The sequence below is a fragment of the Seriola lalandi genome, unplaced genomic scaffold (genome assembly GCF_002814215.2).
Source record: "Seriola lalandi dorsalis isolate HSWRI2012SDOR001 ecotype SW California unplaced genomic scaffold, Sedor1 jcf7180002052702, whole genome shotgun sequence".
Lineage (NCBI taxonomy): Eukaryota > Metazoa > Chordata > Actinopteri > Carangiformes > Carangidae > Seriola > Seriola lalandi.
In genome coordinates this window covers 11,759-29,733 of record NW_019523255.1, presented here as the reverse complement: position 1 = coordinate 29,733, position 17,975 = coordinate 11,759, and the positions used below count along the sequence as shown (strand labels likewise).

The 17,975-nt window shown below is 38.8% G+C and overlaps 3 protein-coding genes across 3 annotated transcripts; 1 reads left to right on the top strand and 2 right to left on the bottom strand.

Moving 5' to 3' along the window:
- Positions 1–559: 559 nt before the first annotated feature.
- elp5 (elongator acetyltransferase complex subunit 5) lies at positions 560–3,148 on the bottom strand. The gene is made up of 8 exons (XM_023400621.2): positions 2,812–3,148; positions 2,639–2,699; positions 2,457–2,537; positions 1,865–2,076; positions 1,390–1,565; positions 1,212–1,307; positions 1,012–1,112; positions 560–914 (listed from the first exon to the last, which is right to left on the bottom strand). Exons 1-8 carry the CDS (start codon positions 2,864–2,866, stop codon positions 806–808), a joined length of 891 nt encoding a protein of 296 aa, XP_023256389.1. The 5' UTR covers positions 2,867–3,148; the 3' UTR covers positions 560–805.
- Positions 3,149–3,276: 128 nt separating this feature from the next.
- Positions 3,277–8,043, top strand: phf23b (PHD finger protein 23b). The gene is made up of 5 exons (XM_023400620.2): positions 3,277–3,855; positions 5,120–5,151; positions 5,266–5,358; positions 5,465–6,083; positions 6,269–8,043. The coding sequence occupies exons 1-5, from the start codon at positions 3,828–3,830 to the stop codon at positions 6,460–6,462; spliced, it is 966 nt and encodes a 321-aa protein (XP_023256388.1). The 5' UTR covers positions 3,277–3,827; the 3' UTR covers positions 6,463–8,043.
- Positions 8,044–8,102: 59 nt separating this feature from the next.
- Positions 8,103–10,039, bottom strand: LOC147819503 (uncharacterized). The gene is made up of 5 exons (XM_087172421.1): positions 9,939–10,039; positions 9,760–9,858; positions 9,478–9,674; positions 8,867–8,930; positions 8,103–8,360 (listed from the first exon to the last, which is right to left on the bottom strand). The coding sequence occupies exons 2-5, from the start codon at positions 9,856–9,858 to the stop codon at positions 8,322–8,324; spliced, it is 399 nt and encodes a 132-aa protein (XP_087028547.1). The 5' UTR covers positions 9,939–10,039; the 3' UTR covers positions 8,103–8,321.
- Between the last annotated feature and the right edge of the window lie 7,936 nt (positions 10,040–17,975).

The window sequence follows — 17,975 nt, the reverse complement described above, 5'->3', positions numbered from 1 at the left end:
GGTGCAAATAGACCTAGGGCATTGATCAATTCTGTTAAAAATCAACAATTAAGAAAACTAAATTTTAACATAATTTACAATAAAATGAAAGCTTATGTAAGACCTGTAACTATACAAATTAATCTCATGAGTACATCCATAGTATAAAGAGGTTTGAATTTACTGAAGTGATAATGTTTGGCAAAGAGACAATGGCTACTTGTGATCCTCATCACATTTTATGGCCGTGGTATGAACAGCTGTGAACAATATTTCATCCTTCTCCGAATGTTTCAATTGTACTGTAAGATTTTCAGAGGCTCTGAAAAAGGAAAAAGACCTTAAGAGAAAAGTCTAAAAGAAAAATGATTTTGTGTAACAGCGAAGTATGTTTTTTTTTCTTTTCACCTTAATCATGTCGTGTCCCCTTACAAACCCACAAGTTGAGGACTACTGCAATAAATACTATGAAACAAGATTGTGTTAAAAGTAACTCACTGGGGTACAGTGGTTAGGACATGAGATCATACATTACATTTACAACAATCAGTTTTATGTAAAAGCAAACTGTGATATAGAGTAATATTATAATAATATAATTTTATTCAATAAGAAAAAAAACATTTGAAATGAAGGTGATCAATAAGAATTGGAGGAAAAAACATTTTATAAACATAATACAAATTTCATACAGGAATTTAAGGTATTAAATTATATCTTCAAAGCTGTACGTGATGGTGTTAAGGCTGTGAAACTGCACTGAGAGTACATGAAACTTCAATCTTTTAGGGCTTCAGGCCTTAGGCCTAGGTTTCATCCCCTAACTCTACACATCGAGATCATCATCTGGATCCTCCTGGTCATAGTCGTCGTTGGCATCAGGCTCATAGAGAATTCGTCCTGAACCTGGGCCTGAGTGGAGCAGAGCTGTTTTCCTTAAGATCAAGAGAAGACAGTATTTTTAGATTGTTTGGAAAAATAACATGAAAAAACTGTTAAAAAAAATACGATAATTGTGGAAAAGTCTCTCACTTCTCTTTACTGAAGACAAAGGGAAGTGCAAGTTTCCCCTTGGCTTCACGCTCTGTGTCAGATAGGCGAAGGTTGAAGGTCAAGTTAGCTGTTGGGTCCATCTACAAAAACACAAAAAATAAAAACATTTTCAGCCCTGCCACATCTGAACTCTTTCTTTATTCTATTGATGCGACACAAAGAAAAGTGTTATATTGCACCTCCTTTTCCTCAGGGTCTGGCTGTTTGGGTCCGATATGGCTGAGCTTGCTTTGTACTGTGACTGTAAAATCCTCTTTGATGTTGAAAATCTCCTCCTAACCACAAAAAATAAAGTTATTGATCATTTTTAACAGTGTGGTAATACAAAATAGTCATCCCAAAGGAAACACTGCTTACATCTTGTATAACCTTCCCAGATTTTGAGCGCTTCGTTATCTTTGCCACTGCTTCATCTCCCTTCATTCCAGGTGCCACAGTGATGACTGAGGAAGCCAAATGGCATACACTTCCCACAGTGCCTCTCTGATGCATATCTGCATGGAGCAGACCAATAATAGCTCTCACAGCTCCCCCTAATGAAAACACAGAAAAGACAAACTTCAATAGTGTAATTACTGGATAGTCTTACAGTTCCACTTTACTCAAAATCACTCAACCAAGATAATTTGACAATAGGATGGTACAGTTAGAAACATTTTTAATAAATATTTGCACTGGTGTATTTTGCTCGATTTTTCCTGAAAGATAATCTAACCTAAGTGCTTTACAGTCATTCTTAAAACCTGGATGCTATACCTTCTTTTATTCAGTAAAATTACATAAAATCTGGACATCACACTGACATACAGACATTTAGAGGATAATTCATCACCTTTTTTAAGTTGCTGAAGAGTCTTACAAACAGCAGGAGGACTAACATGCCTCAAAATCCATGAAAGAGAGTCAATTATCAAGATAGCTGGTTTGGGATGAGATGTTTGCTTGACCAGATGTGTAAGTTCCTCAAAATTGAACTGGTAAACTGTGAAAGCTGGGTGATCAGTCCAGCCAAGGGGGTCTGTAAAAGCATTGTGAAAGTGTAGCCTGAAGAGACAGAAACAGTTGATTAATGGTCAGTTTGGTTATAGGTTAAATACACTTAAAGTAAAAAGGACTGCAAACTATAATTTCCATTATTATTGATCAACTGATTAATCATTTAGTCTATAAATTGTCACAGAAGTTAAAAGTTTCAACAATTCAAGATGATGCATTTGAATATCTTGCTTGTTTTGTTTGATCAACACTTTAAAACCCGAAGAAATTCATTTAACAAAGATATAAAACAGAGGAGAGGAACAAATTAAATTGGAGAAGTTGGAACCTGTGAATCTTTTGCATTTTGCTTGGTAAATTAACTATTCACCAATATCAGAGTAGGTGGCTGTTGATCGATTAATCGTTTCTACACTGATGTTGGTTACCTCTGAGTGGGTGATCCTTTTAATCCATCTCTCAGCTCTTCCTCACTGCCCTCAAAGCCAAGGACATGGACATATTCCTCCCTATATACATAAAACATATCAACGTTGATTTTAGGAAATTAACTAATTTGACAAGCAATAGGACAGACATAACTAACCTGTCACCATAAACATTTAAATACCTGTTCAGTGCAGCGTTGATGAAGCTCTTCAGGAGGTGTCGACCAGAATAACTCGCAGAATCTGCCAATGCAAGTATAAATAACATGACTGTATGCTATTTCTTCGATTCACATAGGTAACAGTTATTGTTTACAATTTAGACTTAAATTCTACATTTTACAACGGCATTTACCTCGTATTATGAGAAACCCTCCAGCATCAGTGCCTAGCAATAATTCGGGCAACATGGTACTGTATAAATAAACTATATAAAGTCCAGGTAGCTTTAGCTAGTTAGCATGCTGTTGATTCACCGCCCATTGAAACGTGAATACCGTAACAAAAATCGGAGAACACTGAAACTTAACGTCAGAAAAACGGCATCTCTCAAAGTTTATAATGACGAGCACTGAAAGTCGCAGCAAGTTATATTTCACAGGAAATATAGCTTTCACGAGTCCAACATTTTTCGCTGGGTAGCATGTTTGGCGTAGAAAGACTCAAAAACTTCACATCCCAGAATTCCTGTAAACGTAGTAGTGATCGCATATGGGAAATGCAGTTCGGCAACATCTACAAGCCGTGGTTGGGTTGGGGCGAATAGCGCAAGAAACTACGTTACCCAATATACCTCACAAGAAACACAACGCTGGCAGCACCAAGAGGCTTCTGCCGCGCACGGAGAAGACCGTGCGGAATAAAGTCAAAACTCCAGTCGTTTTGTATGCGGACAGCGAAGATACAAAAAACTTCACCCGAGAAGTTCCCATTATGGACCTACATTAGCTAGCGCTCGCGTTTATTCAGGGCATTTTACAGTTCTGCCATATTTCAGTGCCGATGGTTATATAAATGTAGTGACGAAGAAAACGGAGCTTTAAGCACAGCACGTTAAACGACAGAGGAATTAGTATTTTGTCGGGCTAATAACGTTAGTGTGGCCAGAGGCGGTTTGCTTTTGATACGTTAACGGTAGCTGTTGTAACGGAACCCCAACGAAGGGGTACAACAACTTCTACCCCACAGTGGACGGCTTTTTGAAGAAGGGTATCTTTAGTCTTACGCGCCCTTGGCTTGCTGCTGCTAAAGTTGGCCGGCGGTAAGGTGCAGCCACGCCGGGGGGAAAGCACAGAGCGACGGCCGCTATTCTCCGGCTAGCTCGCCTGCTGCTTCTGTTTGTTGGATCGAGGCCTTGTCGGTGAGGCGACAATGCTTGACATAATGTCTGAGCACCAAGGTATGTTTTACCAGTATGAGGACCAAGACATTAAACGAACTGTTTGCTTGTGGTGTTAATCTGTTCACTGTTGAAATCTGTCTGTCATATTTTTACGGACATTAAAACTGATTACCTAATGTAAGTTATGGCTAACGTTAATGTTACGTTCGGTTGCGTATGCTGTATTAATAACATGCATTGCTCTTGACCCAACTTATGTTTTGTCGTCAAAATTCCATGAAAGTTGCGTTAAAGTCAATGTTGATTCTGTAGTGTTTTGATAAGATTGATGGTAGTTGGCTAACCTAGTGTTAATCTTTACTGCACAGTTAAATTAGCTTGCTAGTTAGTTAAGGCGCCGATCCAGCTAGCTTAACGTTAATAGCTGGATAGCTAACGTAACCCAACCACCTCTCTGAAACACTCCCTAGTTTATCCGTTTTAAGTTAACGTAGCTTTCTTGTCAGACACGAAAAAAATTATTTTTTAACATTAGCTGAAACAACACGGCTGGTTAAACGTTACACCTTGCTAACACTAAACTAGCATAGCTACCGAGCCTCCCACTTCCATTTCAAGAAAGCCAGCGTGATAAGCTAGGTTATCACACGTTAACTCTCTTAAGAATCAGAATTAGCAGTTAGCAATGCACAATTATCATTGTCGTGCTTGGATGCAATTCGTTAAATGTATAGGTAATTGAAGAAACCATGAAACCAGTCCGAATCATATTTGCCCTCGTCGCTGCAGACGGGATAACGTGTTGTTAGCTTCCACTTGAAATGTCAGCTAACGTTAGCAGGTAGCATCCAGACAGCAGAAAATGTCAAGTTAAAAGCTTGGCAGCCAACAGACCTAGCCACCGTAGTAACGCTTTTAAAAATTCAATTGTTTGTTTTATCTTGGTATGAAATTGATCAACAGTTATTCATGGCTGATGACGAAATATCCAGACTTTGTATAAAGTTCAGGCAGTGATCAAGTGACACCGGTTGCGGTTATTGGCAACTAGTTAGAGTTAACATTAGATGACAGCCTTGTCTATTTTCACCTCAAAATGTTATCAGTAAAGTCTGTAAGTCAGTTAGAATTAATGCGGGTCTTTTAATAAGCTCAACATTTCTGTACTAACAACCTTAGTTTAGTTGTTGAGCCGTGTTAGCACGCTAATGCTAACGTTAGCCCACTCGTGTGTAATCGTACCCCTAGGTACCCTGTGTGTTGGCTGTAAAAATAAGACGGGTTCACTTGTGACTTACAGAATTGTTTTTCCCTCCATCAGATTCACTGTTGACGTGTAAAACGGAACCTCTGGTGAGTACTTAATAATATTTAGATTACTTTTAGTAGTAAATTCAGTATCTTCCTGTTGTTGGTGCTTGTCTAGATTAGCCTCACTTTTTTTAAACAAAAGTCTGCTTTCTGTAGCCCCCAGAGAGGAAAAAGAGGACTGTCGAGGACTTCAACAAGTTCTGCAGCTTTGTCCTGGCATATGCTGGTTACATCCCGAGTCCAAAAGAGGTAAACTGTTTTGAATATCACTGTGGAAGTTACAATTGGAAGTTACTGCCTACCATGCTCAAGTTTTGAGAAAATACCTAAATGTTTCCCCTGTGTTTTCTTGTAGGAGAGCTCATGGTCCCCGACATCATCCAGCTCTGCACACAGTTCAGGGTTGTCAGCAGACGGAGGTGGTGGAGGCAGCAGCAGCTCCATGGGCAATACTTGGGCAGATGGAAGCTCTGACATCCACACCATCCATACATTTGTCCGTAAAGCTCGAGCAAATAAGGGCAAAAATATTCGCCGCATGCACTCTGATAGCACTCTGCTGGACAAGATGCGCCTTAAAGACTCCCTGTATGAGAGCCAGGCCAGCACTAAGGCAGAGCGCAAGAAGGACAAAAAACTGAAAAAGTTGTCACTGGGTTCTGCCATGACGGCAGCAGATAGTGGCAGTAGTGAAGGTGAGAAAAGAGCACGAATCAAACGCAGCAAAAACTCAAAACAGCCAAAAGCGAAGAAGCTCAAGAGTTCAGCTGCTCAAAGTGAGACAGACTCAGAAGCACGGCACACGCATACAGAGGTACGACCCATCAGAGAGGAGCTGACAGTGCATGGGAGCTCCACCCCGAGCATGCAGGGCCTGGGGAAGATGCAGCCTGACGAGTCCATCAGGGAAGCAGAGATGAGCTCCAGTGAGGGTGAGACTTGGATCGCAGATGAAGACATCATGGTGGAGTCAGGTATGTAATTGTGATTTTGTGCTATGAAATTATCTTAATCTTTTTCAACATTGTCTTTTCCCTTTTTTTTTTGTATCTTATAAGCAAATCTTTAATTCCAAAACCTTTGAGTGTAATCTCTGGTAACATTTTTTTTCTCAGTAGTTAATATATGCATATTAACTGTGTTCTCTGTGTCATCACAGGAGACGATTCATGGGACTTGATCACCTGTTACTGTGGGAAGCCATTCGCAGGACGGCCAATGATCGAGTGCAACCAGTGTGGCATATGGGTGCACTTGTCATGCGCAAAGATCAAGAAGTCCAACGTTCCCGACATCTTTTACTGCCACAAGTGCAGGGACTTGCGGCGGTCAGGACACAAAAAAGACACCTAGAGATTAAGAGGATGGGAGGGACGAGGAGCACCCTCCCTGTTTTTGCTGTCCTCTGACACTTATTTTCTTTGATGCCTACAGCCAAAACAGCCTAAATTATCACCTGGATGGCAACTGTATTGTCGGTTTGTAGGATTTCTTTTGACAATCACAACCATTCTTATTTATCCCTCACCGTTTTTTTTTTTTTTTTTTTTTTTTTAAACTTTCCCCCCTCTTAGTCTTTATTCTTTGGCTATTGTGAAGAACTGGACAGAAGGCGACAGTGACAGTGGAGAATCATTTATTTTTTACTAATTAATCCCTACATTAATTGGCTTTATTGTTATATACTGTGCTGGTGATCTGCACATATACTTTTACATTTGTTTTAAAATTCACTGAAGGTGCATTTTGACTTGTAAGTTATTTCTTGATGATATTGACAAATCAGTGAAAATTTCCTTTAGTGTCTCAAGGAGTACCATTTTCAGTTTGAAAGCCTTTTCCTCTTGGCTTTAAATCAATGAAAGTTTTACACATTGGCAAAATGTATAGCTTAAGAAATGGAAATGTCACTCCTGTTATTTGTTTAGAGGTATGTCAATTCTAGGTGGGCAGCTCATTTTACTTTCCCTTGTATTTTGGCAGTTTATTTTTGAGTTTGCCTTTTTTTTTTTCTCTCTGGTAGTCAGTGGCAACCACTGAACGATAAAACGTAGAGATCTCACTGTAGAATAAGTGATCTTTGAATTTATAGAATCAGCTAACGTATTATTTTTCATCTGCAATTGCGTCTAAATTGCTAAATTTCAAATTGCACACGGACAATTCTTTCAGCAGTGCACTTTTTAAATATAAACCCCGCTACCATTTCCACTGTGTATGTGGATGGTACTGGGAACATGATGAGCTACAGCTGATTAAATCTGTACTTGGCATGTAGCTGTGTACATTCATGATTGAGCGCTTAATGTTTCTCCCTGTCTGGCTGTTAATCAATCGTTGATAGCCATTTACCATGAACAACATTTACATTGAAAGCTGTTAAATTTTGATGTTTTTGTTTCATGTGTGGTTATTGTTTTTCTTGTTTAAAAACTCATCGTCTGAGGGGGTAATGTTGCTGTAAGATGAATGGTTTGGCAGTGCTTTACAATGTCAAAGTGGCTCCGAGGCTTGTTTATGAATGGTTGTAAAATATTTGTTTTTCTATTTCACATAATTGTTTATTTCTTAGCTTTCTGAGGAGCGGGTTTAGAGATGCACCCGCATCAGAGAATGGACATAAGATTGTCTCACATCGAGAACAAAGTTGTAGTTGTACAGAAAATAAGTTGACGCCGCGTAGGTTGTGGCATTTGTTTATGTTGTTTGGTTTTACCATGTGCTTTTCTTTCGTTGGTGGGAGAGTCTTGGTAAGTCTCCAGTAGCAGTTGCACTCTCTCTACAACTTCAATTCTGTGTACATATCCTGTTCTTTGACAACTGTACATATGTGAAAGTGAAGAGAGAAAATACCCAAGCAAAATCTATATTTTCTGCAGTCTGATATTGTTTTCTTTAATTGTAGCTTGAAAAATAAAAGTCTTTGGGAACATAGATGTGGAATTTTTAATAATTTTTATTGAAACATTAAAAAAAAAAACACTTGAAACAGGTATTTTCTCAGATTTTATTAGATGTTGGCACACAGCATAGTGTTTGTCATGTTTGTGTCTTCTACCAGTAGAGGGAGATGGTCAACAGGCATCTCACTAGATAGCATGGCAGTGAGTTAAATAGAAGTTAATGAATAAATATGGCACAAATGACAGAGATCACACATGAATTGGCATGTAGAACGTGTGAGGAAAGAGCACAGCTGTTGGATTTTCATCTCAGTCCTGGTAGTCTTCCCAGTCGAGGTCGGGCTCATCCTGTAACAGAATATCACTATGCTCAGTTCTTCATACAGTATTAGACAAGAACAAGGTCTTAATGAATTATTAATGATTAACCATTGTTGTACTCCTTATGAGTGGCTCCTAGTGTCATGGAAAATCACGGACAAGCCGTACAAGTTGAAAATTGTTTATGCAAATGATGTGAAATAGAAGTCATCTAAGAAATGAAGAGGAAAATAGACCCAGACATTCAAGTCTGCTATTGAAACTAGGATTTAAATACTGATAAAGATTCAATGTTCATTAAAACTGTGCCAACTTCTTTTCTGCTTCAGCCCTTTATGTATAAAGACTACGTGTTTAGCGACAATGCAGCATTTAAATGACATTATAACTCTGGCTTATTTGCTTTGGAAATAAGTGACATAAGTGTCCACAATGTTAGACAACTAGTCTGGGTGCCTCTTCGTCTCAACGTAGCCTCTAGTGTAGTGGCTTTATTGAGAGTTTTCAAAGTGCATTTTTCTCTCTGTACTCACCTTCCGTTTTCGGAAACTGGACATCTGAAAGCTGCCAATTGAGTCCAGAGGAGCAACCTTCCTCCTGTAGAGCAAACAAAGACAGAAAAAAGAAACTCAGTCCAAAACTCTGAACTTCTGTGATGTAACTATTGTGTGACTGAAAATGAAAAAAAAAAAAACTAACATTCACTTTCTACCACACAAAAACACTTATTTTATTTAAAAGAAAACCCCAGAAAAGGAAGAACAGCCAAAGCATCTTAAAGTTATATCATCTTAGTTTTGTGTATTTACCACCTAAATGAAGAAAATGAAAATGTATTACAGGAAACAGAATCTAAGACTTGTCACAAATTAGTGGAATTTTAGATTTGAGATCCAATTCTATCACATTGATTTAGATGATAGTTAATATTAAAAAGGTGGAGTTATTCACATGACATAAGTTGTGAGTTAATTAGATTTCCAGTTACCCTGGCACATACAACAGATGCAAGACACATTTTTTAAAGTTTTATTTCTGTGTTAATTTCATTATGTGTGACTAAAAAACTTCCTCCCAAAGTCTGAACCCTTTCAAACTGTATGATACAAGGTTTTCATCACGCCACACTTTCATTCGTCCTCACCTCTTTTCGTTGGCTTTACGTTGGTACTGGTACTGGTTTTGGCGCTGGCGTTGGAGGTTCTCTGTCGGGGCGAGGAAAGTCTCTGAATGAAAAGGGCGACCGTCCGCATCCCTGCCCGTCTCCCCTGCATCACCCACAGAGAGGTCCGAGCGATCAGGCAGGCGGGAAAAGATCTCTTGGTCTAGCCAGCTGAGTTCCTGCAGACAATAATCACATCATTAAAAGAAAAACAGGATTATTTGCCTGCAGTTATTTGATTTGTTTCTGTGTGTAAAAGCTTACCCTTTTGTTTCTGAGTCTGCTTGGCAACACAGCAGCAGATAGCTCCTCCAGCAACAGGTAAAGAGCCAGGATAGGTAGGAAACACCTGCAGCAAAGCATCTGAGCAGAGTCAAACAGTCAATGTCATGTCTGTCATTCCTGTGAGGGAAACAGTAACACAGAGGCGACTGTATGCTTACCTTAAATCTTCTGGTTTCTCTGTGGAGTTCTGCCCTCAAAAGCTCTTGGTGGCAGCGCTGTGTTTTCTGAGCTGCTGACCAGTTTGGAGGGTATTTGTAGCCATGCTTCTAGGGTGGGTTTATATTATGGGACTGGCACCAAGAGCTGTTTAGGCTAAGTGTGTGTGTGTCTGTGTGTGTGTTTGTGTGAGTTCAGAAATGCCAATTACATCTGCCGCCTTGCTGCCTGGCATTTATTGTCATCATTATTTTCAAACCTCTAAAGTCACTCTGAAGAGATCTGAAGTGCTGACAACATGCCTTGACACACGAACATACATATGCACATACACACCGTCCCACGCCCACGCCCTCGTCCACTTTCCTCCGAGCCAAACGAGGAGAGATTGCAGCAGGATAAGGCCATTGTTGAGGATGTTGACTTGCCCTGGGGTAATACATTATACCCTAAGGCTGGCGACAGCTAGCTTCCCTGTATTTTTGCAACCACCTGAACAGGTCTTTAATATCCCGTCATATGAGTTATTGAAGCAATTGGTCTGTAATTTGATCTGGATGATATGGCTGAAAACCAACATTATGATAATAGAAATTTTTCCTAATGCTGAAACATGTCCAGATGGTAAATATGTGCAAAAATACTCAATTTATGTCTATTGCAGTTCCACAATTGCACCAGGCCTAATTCTAGATACATGTGAAACTAATAAATAAATAAATACAAGCTAAAACTTTTTGTATGATATGATCAAACTCCAAAATTACTCATTAATCATCAGATCTTTGTTCAGTTCAACGGATTTTGTTCCACTGTTACGCATTACATCAAAACCTGAGAATACATTTGAAACAAAAACCTTAACCCATTTTGTTTGTTTTTAATTACATTTTGCTTGGAATTGTTTGCTACTTTAGACAATTAAATTTTGTAAATCAGATTGCTAAAAGTAGATGACATATCTTATCAAGTAATTTTTGTCTATTGATAAGTCCTCAAAGTCAGTTGAGTCAAAACAAGGAACTTAATCACTCAATGCTGTTTGATAATTACATTTTCATGTCATTTTTCATTATTCCATGCAGTGAATCACTTTACTCTGGCTCCGCGTAAGATGCTGACACTCATTTCTGCTAAATTGTTGAGACAAATTTAATTTTGTTGGAATTTATTGGAAGCAGTACACACATTAGCACAGTAGCACACACACACATTTTTTAAAGCTTGTCTCAAGAAACAAGACTTGAAAGGCTCAGTAATAACCAAATGTTACTTGACACATTAGAATCCATTGCAAGTCACTATAAAAACCAGTGATATACAGTATATACAGTGATTTTGAATTATTGCCCAACCCTATAAGTTAGTTGTATTTTGTTTTTAAGTATTCGCTAATCTATAAAATGCCCGAAATAATGGCAAGTTCCAACAATAAATATCAGAGCCCAAAGTGACGTATTTAAACTGCTAAACAGCAACTATAAAAACCAGGAAATAAGGAAAAAGAACAACTATTTGGTTACTAAACTTAAACAGGTAATTGACAACTAGAGATGATTAACTAATCAATGACTCGTGTATTCATATCTGCACTTATTCAATGTGTCTGGGTTTAAAAGACACAAAGGAAAGTACAGAGAGATCAGAGATTGTATCAGGCCCCCAGTGTGTGTGGCAAACTGGAGGACTTTATCACTCTGCTTCGCCTGACTTCACCGGCGGATAGCCACCCAATTCAGACCACACACAACTCTCTCCACCCCTCAGAAAACAAAACAGAGAGGAGACAGTGTAGCAGGGATGGATGGAGAGATTGGCAGAGGACGGGGCCTGGGGAGTGGGGGGATCCACTCAGCATATGCCCGTTCAGACACGTTTTCACTTTTCCTCTTTTCCCGCCCTGTCCTAATTATTTCTATTTTGGGATGCTGAGGCTTACCAAACATAGAGCCAGTGCTGATAGATCAGGCATGTATAAATAAACCAAGGCAAGGCTGGCAGCATGTCAGCAGGGGCAGAGGCCAGATAGGCTGCACTGATTACCTCCTTTATCAGGGACAGGCATGATTAGGGGCCTCTGCCTGGGTGTGTGGCTGCGTTCTCTTATTGCAATACAGGACCTAATGTCCTCCTGAAGATGTAAACTTGAGGAGAATCCTCCAAAATGAGGACTATTTGTTGGCCCCTCACTTCGGCAAGGGTTAGTTTACAGTTTGGGATTAATATCAGCATCATGTTTAGATAAGTTAAGTGGATGCCGGTGTAATTTGTGTTGGCACAAGTTTACTAAAATCACATTTTCAGATGTCATTAAAAAAAGATGCGTATTTACTTAGTGTATTAAAATATATAAGTTGGGAAACACACTTTTTTTTTCTTTCTTTCTGAGAGTTAGATGATGAAATTATATGATTCTCATGCCTGTACAATAATATGAAGCTACAGTTAGTTAGCTTAATTTGGGGAAACAGCTAGCCTGTAGTCTCTCCAATGGTAACACCCGCCTCTAAAGAGCACTAATTAAATATTGTTTGGTTAATCCCTAAATTGGGGTTTTATGTGGCATTTTGTGCCGCACTATTTTTTGGCTGGCTGCAGTGGTTTCCTAACTAGCAAAGCTGATCCGCTGCTACCTTCATATTAACCATAACTCTCTGCTAGACAGCGAATAAGCAATGTGTTCCTCTGACTGCATGTGACTCACCTTTTTGACACACCATTAAGTTCTAATGAACTGTTTTTAACTACATTTTTTTGTATTTAATATGCACATGTTTAAGTTTGTAATCTATAAAACAGGCGTCTCAAATGTATTAAATGTATATTAATTGTTCTGAAAAGGGCAGTAGTTGCAGTAGTTGCAGTGTTAGTATATTTTAAAAAAGTAGAATATATGCATTTTTTAACATGATAGTAACTTTTTGCCTTATAATGAAGTTGAAAGTTTTGTTTTCGGTACACTTAATGTGTTCAGTGTGTGTGTGGGTGTGCGTGTGCACGCGTGTGTGTGTATGTGCATGTGCACTGAATGACTTCCCTCTTACCCCGCCCCAGTCCAGTGCCCTATAAGTATCAGGCACCGCAGCAGGTGCCAAATATAGCCTTGACTCAGAAGAGACTGTTCCCTCCACACATGTGAGCAACCTCAGAAAACATTAACAGGAAAAAATATATAAACAATAAAACAAACAAGACATTTGTCAGATTGAATTAGTCCAGAAATGTCATGTCTGTTCAGCCATTTGTGCTCCTGTTGGTCACAGAAACACTGACAGACCAACACATGAACTGATCAAAAGGGATCATTGTCAGTAGTGATTAAAAGGGATAGTAGACATTTGGACTTGTCGCCACAGAAAAAGCACAGTTGTAACTAATGACATTAACATACTTATACAGGAGGAGAAATGTAGAGATCTCCTTTTACCACAAGGCAGTTAATCAGTCACCAGTCGTTTAATTGGTTAATCAGTTGTGTGTGCACCATTTAGTGGCTATGTCAGAGTATGGTCTGATATTCAATCTAGCTACATATTATATATTCAAACCATGAGTCTCTGGGATTATACTTGAGAATATAAGTTTATACTTGCAACTTCTCTACATTTCCACTAGGAAGAAGCTCAGACGGACACAGTAACATTAAAGGTTAGCGTAGCTACTTAGCAAACAGTTGTATCACACATCCAGCACAACTACAGCAAATTATAATTTCTTGGCCATCTGACAATTGCAAGTCCAATATTCAGTCTCTTATTATCTATATCTTTTTTTTTGTTTTGTTTCCTGAATACAGCGCCAATCAAAAGTCTGGAAACACTTTTTCATTGTCATTGTGTCAGGAGTCAAGTGGTACTTTATGTTCAGGTCCTCACCAATTTATGAGAAAAGACTGACAAGGTACGTAAGTTAGCAGCTAGATATTTTACTTTCTTCAATAGCTAAAGTTTGTCACTAACGTTGTCTGCCCTTTGTTGGTGGGCAATTTGGGTAGACTGGGTTTAATCAGGGTTTTTTTTTTATTGATGGAAACTTCTGCTTATGGGGCTTTAATTTAGAGGCTGCAGAATCAAAACAAGATAACTAAGCTAAAAGGTGCTAGTTCTCTGTTGGTTTGGAAATAACTTATGCTACTAGCTACCTCTCATTTGAATTAGTGTTAATAACGCAGCTTTAATTTAACTTAATTTCTGAGTTTATTTTATCAGGTTTACCGTGATTTAGCTAGTCTATAAAGGAGACAAGGTTAGCAAGATAGCTAATTCAGTCACGTAATTTAGTTTGGCTAGTTAAATTTAGATTAGTTGCCTATAGCTAATTTATTTGATTAAAATAATCTAGTTAAACTGTTTTTGGATTAATTTGATCATTGTCATTTAATTAGAGTCAGTGGTGGAAAGTAAGTACATTCAGTTTGCACTTGTATTTCCATTTTATGCTAATATAACTTTACACTTCCACTATACGACACCTGAGAGAGAAATATGTTAACTATTCTTTTCCTGTGGTTATTTTTTCCCCCAGCAATTTTGTTTTCTATTATTCTATTTTAAAACATTTATCTGACAGTTATAGTTACTGTTTATTTGCAGATTCAGATTTCACATATAAATTATTTCCCCACCTTCTGAAATATGAAAAAAATGTTATTAGTGATTAAATGATAACTCTCCATTAATATCATACAGCATGCCATGTGCTGCACAATAAGTAGTAACACCTTACATTTTCTGATACTTTCTGCAAAAATACATTTTGTTGAATATAATTTTGACTGCAGATGTTTTTCTATATTTGATGTAGGTGTTGTAGTTTCTTACTGAGGTACTGGCGTCCTCTGGTGGTTGTGTTGAACACCATGTTTATCAGACCAACCGTCTGCTGCAGGCACCGATAATAATATTTGCATGTTGCATGTCCCTCTATCTACGGCTGTGATAATGACGTAACAGGAGAAAACAGTGAACGTCAATGAAAAATAGTAAAATTATCTCCCTGTTTCCGTGAACTTGATGATAATATTCGTGTTCAGATTTGCTTATGGTCATTTGAGCCTGAAAGGGGTGGAGAGAATATATATAAAAAAAAAAAAAAGGAGGAGTGGAGAGCGGCAAAGCCAGAAGCAACAAACAGGTTGAAGGAGGAAGACGATAAAAAAAAAAAGCTCCGGGGGTCGGGTATTTTCTTCTCTATCTCATTGCATTGTTTTCTCTCACTTTTATATTTGGGACAGAGAGGACACCAGCTGCCAAGAGGTGAGATTTCTGCGTCAGTTTCACTTTGTTTCGCAGTTAATAAATGGAGGATTAGAGTGTTTGGGGTTTTATCGGGGGTTTAAACAGACACAGTGAGCGTGTATGAGGCCGGGAGATACAGCTGGAGAGGAGGGGTAGGCTATGTGCTAAGTTATTAAATGAACCTGATAAACCCCCACTGATGACCTTATAGGGGATTTGAATGCTGTTACATGGTCTAAACCGGGAATTAGGCGTCTTCTATTAATGCTAATGATAGTGAAAGCACAAATGTGGCGTAACATGTGGAGCAGCACTGGATGTGGAAAAATAAATGACCAAGCTCCCGACCTCCCCTCGCATCTCCCAGCCTCTGCTGAGACTTGTTGTTCCCGCTTGTATTTTACTTAGCTAGACATGCATGTTCAAGATCAGCACGGCCATTTGCCTCCCTTTAGTTTTCACTGTTGCACACGGCTGTGGTGCATGTTAAACATTACGTGGTTGTAAGGTAATAAAAGGCACTCAACATGATTGCAAAACTGAATGAGGTTAAGTGTTGTTGGTCTTTGACTCCTTTTGTAATTTCTCACTTTCTGCTTCTGTGCAACATCCCGTCCCCTCCTTCCAATCTGTTTTTTTTCCTTTTTTTTTTTTTTAATCACAATCCCCTCCCTTTCCCTATTATTCCCCCGTTTCCCATGGAGTCACTGGGAGTGGACCAGGAAGTGTGACCTTGTTTTACTCCGTGCCCAGAAAAACCTAAGCCAGCTCCTCACCATGTCTGCTCCTGGTAAGTGCCTTTCTCCAGAAGCAACTAAGAAGCTAGGGGGAAAAAACTAATTTCCATGCTTAATTTGACTTTTACACAGAAAATGAGAAGAATTGGGAGTTGTGATGTGAGTTTTTTCACTTCATATTTGTCAGCAGTGTAATATAATGTCTTTAACTCAGGCCTAAAACTTTCTTACTTATCCAGTTCTTCCATTGTGTTATGTTCCACAGTTGCAGTCATTGTGAAATGATTAGGCTCTTGCATGTTAAGTTTCCATCAGACTTTCCTATCACAAACTGTCCACTCAACGTCACTGCATAATGAATGAGCGCCTTGTCTTGCCTCACACATTCCTCCAGTGGCCTTGCGAAATTCTATCCTCCCCAAGGTGGTGGAAAACCTTTCTGATTTTGATCAAGCATCCCCCTCCCCCTGCGTGGAAAGGAACAGGTTTAGGAGGTGAAAGGTGTCGTTGTGTGCGCACACGGCAGTGTGCAAACGAGGGTGGTCTGTCTGCAAACATGCAAGTTTAATTTCTTATTTTTGTTTTGTTTCTTTGCAAGTTAGAGAAAGGAATGTGGGAAGAGGTGGAACAACAACAAGCTTTAAAGTAAAAAAAAAAAAAGGCATTACTCGCATCCTCTTTTTGGCTTCATGCTTGGTTAAGAAGTCAGAAGTGGCATGAAGGTTTGGTTGCCTTCGAACTGTAATCCATGAAACTTTATTACATTAACTCCGACTTGAAAACTGAATGCAAGCATGCTCACTATTTTAACCAGAGAGACTCTCGCCATGAAATACATCAATGACCTCTAATGTGTGCTGTGATGTGCTCAAGGTTGTTGTTGGACTAAAACCAAAACCAGTTTTGTCAGCTGTGAGTCAGCACTAATGCCACAGGAATTACTGACACAGTGCAAGAAAACCCAATGGCCTTTACCCTAACATACATACTGCAACAAGTGATGTTTAACAGAACGTCATAAAACTCCCACCCACAAAAAACTGGCCACATCAACCTTGCAGAAACCACAGATGTGCAGATACATACATACATACATACATACATACAGAGTATAGCTGCTAGTTCTAGTTATAGTAGAGTAGCTAGCAGATCTCAGGTCAGCAGCTTGGATCTTATTCTCAGTACAGGTGGCAAACCACCACATGACAGAACTGCGGATGTGAAACAAACCATTTTTTGCTGTAAAGACAAGCAGCAGAGTTTTACTGCACTGGGAACCAGTAATATTAGTACTGGAGTTATTGTTATTGAGATTAGCTGTGGTGAAAGAAGGTTGACAAGTAATGATTATTTGTATTTATTCAATGGACGTGGTGCTTCTTGTTTTGATGAACTGGTTCTTAAAATATATAATAGCTAAAAAGTAATGTCTTCAAATTTGTTTTGCTTTGTTCAAACTACAGCTCATAAGCCAATTCAATATTAAATTCACAATACTTTAAACCAGAATATTCTCACATTTGAAAAGCTAGACCCAGAGGATGTTTTCCTATTAGCTTGCTAAATGACTTAATCAACTAGCTGATTATCAAAAAAATATTGTCAATTTTCCTTGATCTACCAATCAGTGAATCAACCAATTTGTTTCTGTACTACATTAATTACAGAGCAGGATAAAAATAATGAGAAGTGTTTGTACAGAGGCTCATTCGTCAATTATTGTCTCTGCATACTTCACACAAAATTTAAAAAAAAAACAACTGGCAAATGGCAGTTAAAATATGCAATGTGTTTGTTTGAGCAGTTTTGGAGGTCCATTGGAAAAATGATAAAAATCCAGCAAAAAGATCCACTGATTTTTCTGCTTTTACCTGACTTTGTTTTGGGAAATCAAACAATTTTGCCGTTGCTTTGTTGTACCCAACTAAAATGAAGTGCAGGAGCAGCACACCTGTTCTCACGGGCGTTTACAACAAACCATTCATGATCCAAAAAGAATCACAAGAAACGAGCAGCATGCGGGAGAAAGAGAGAAAACGAACCGTTAATATCAAACTCAGGGAAA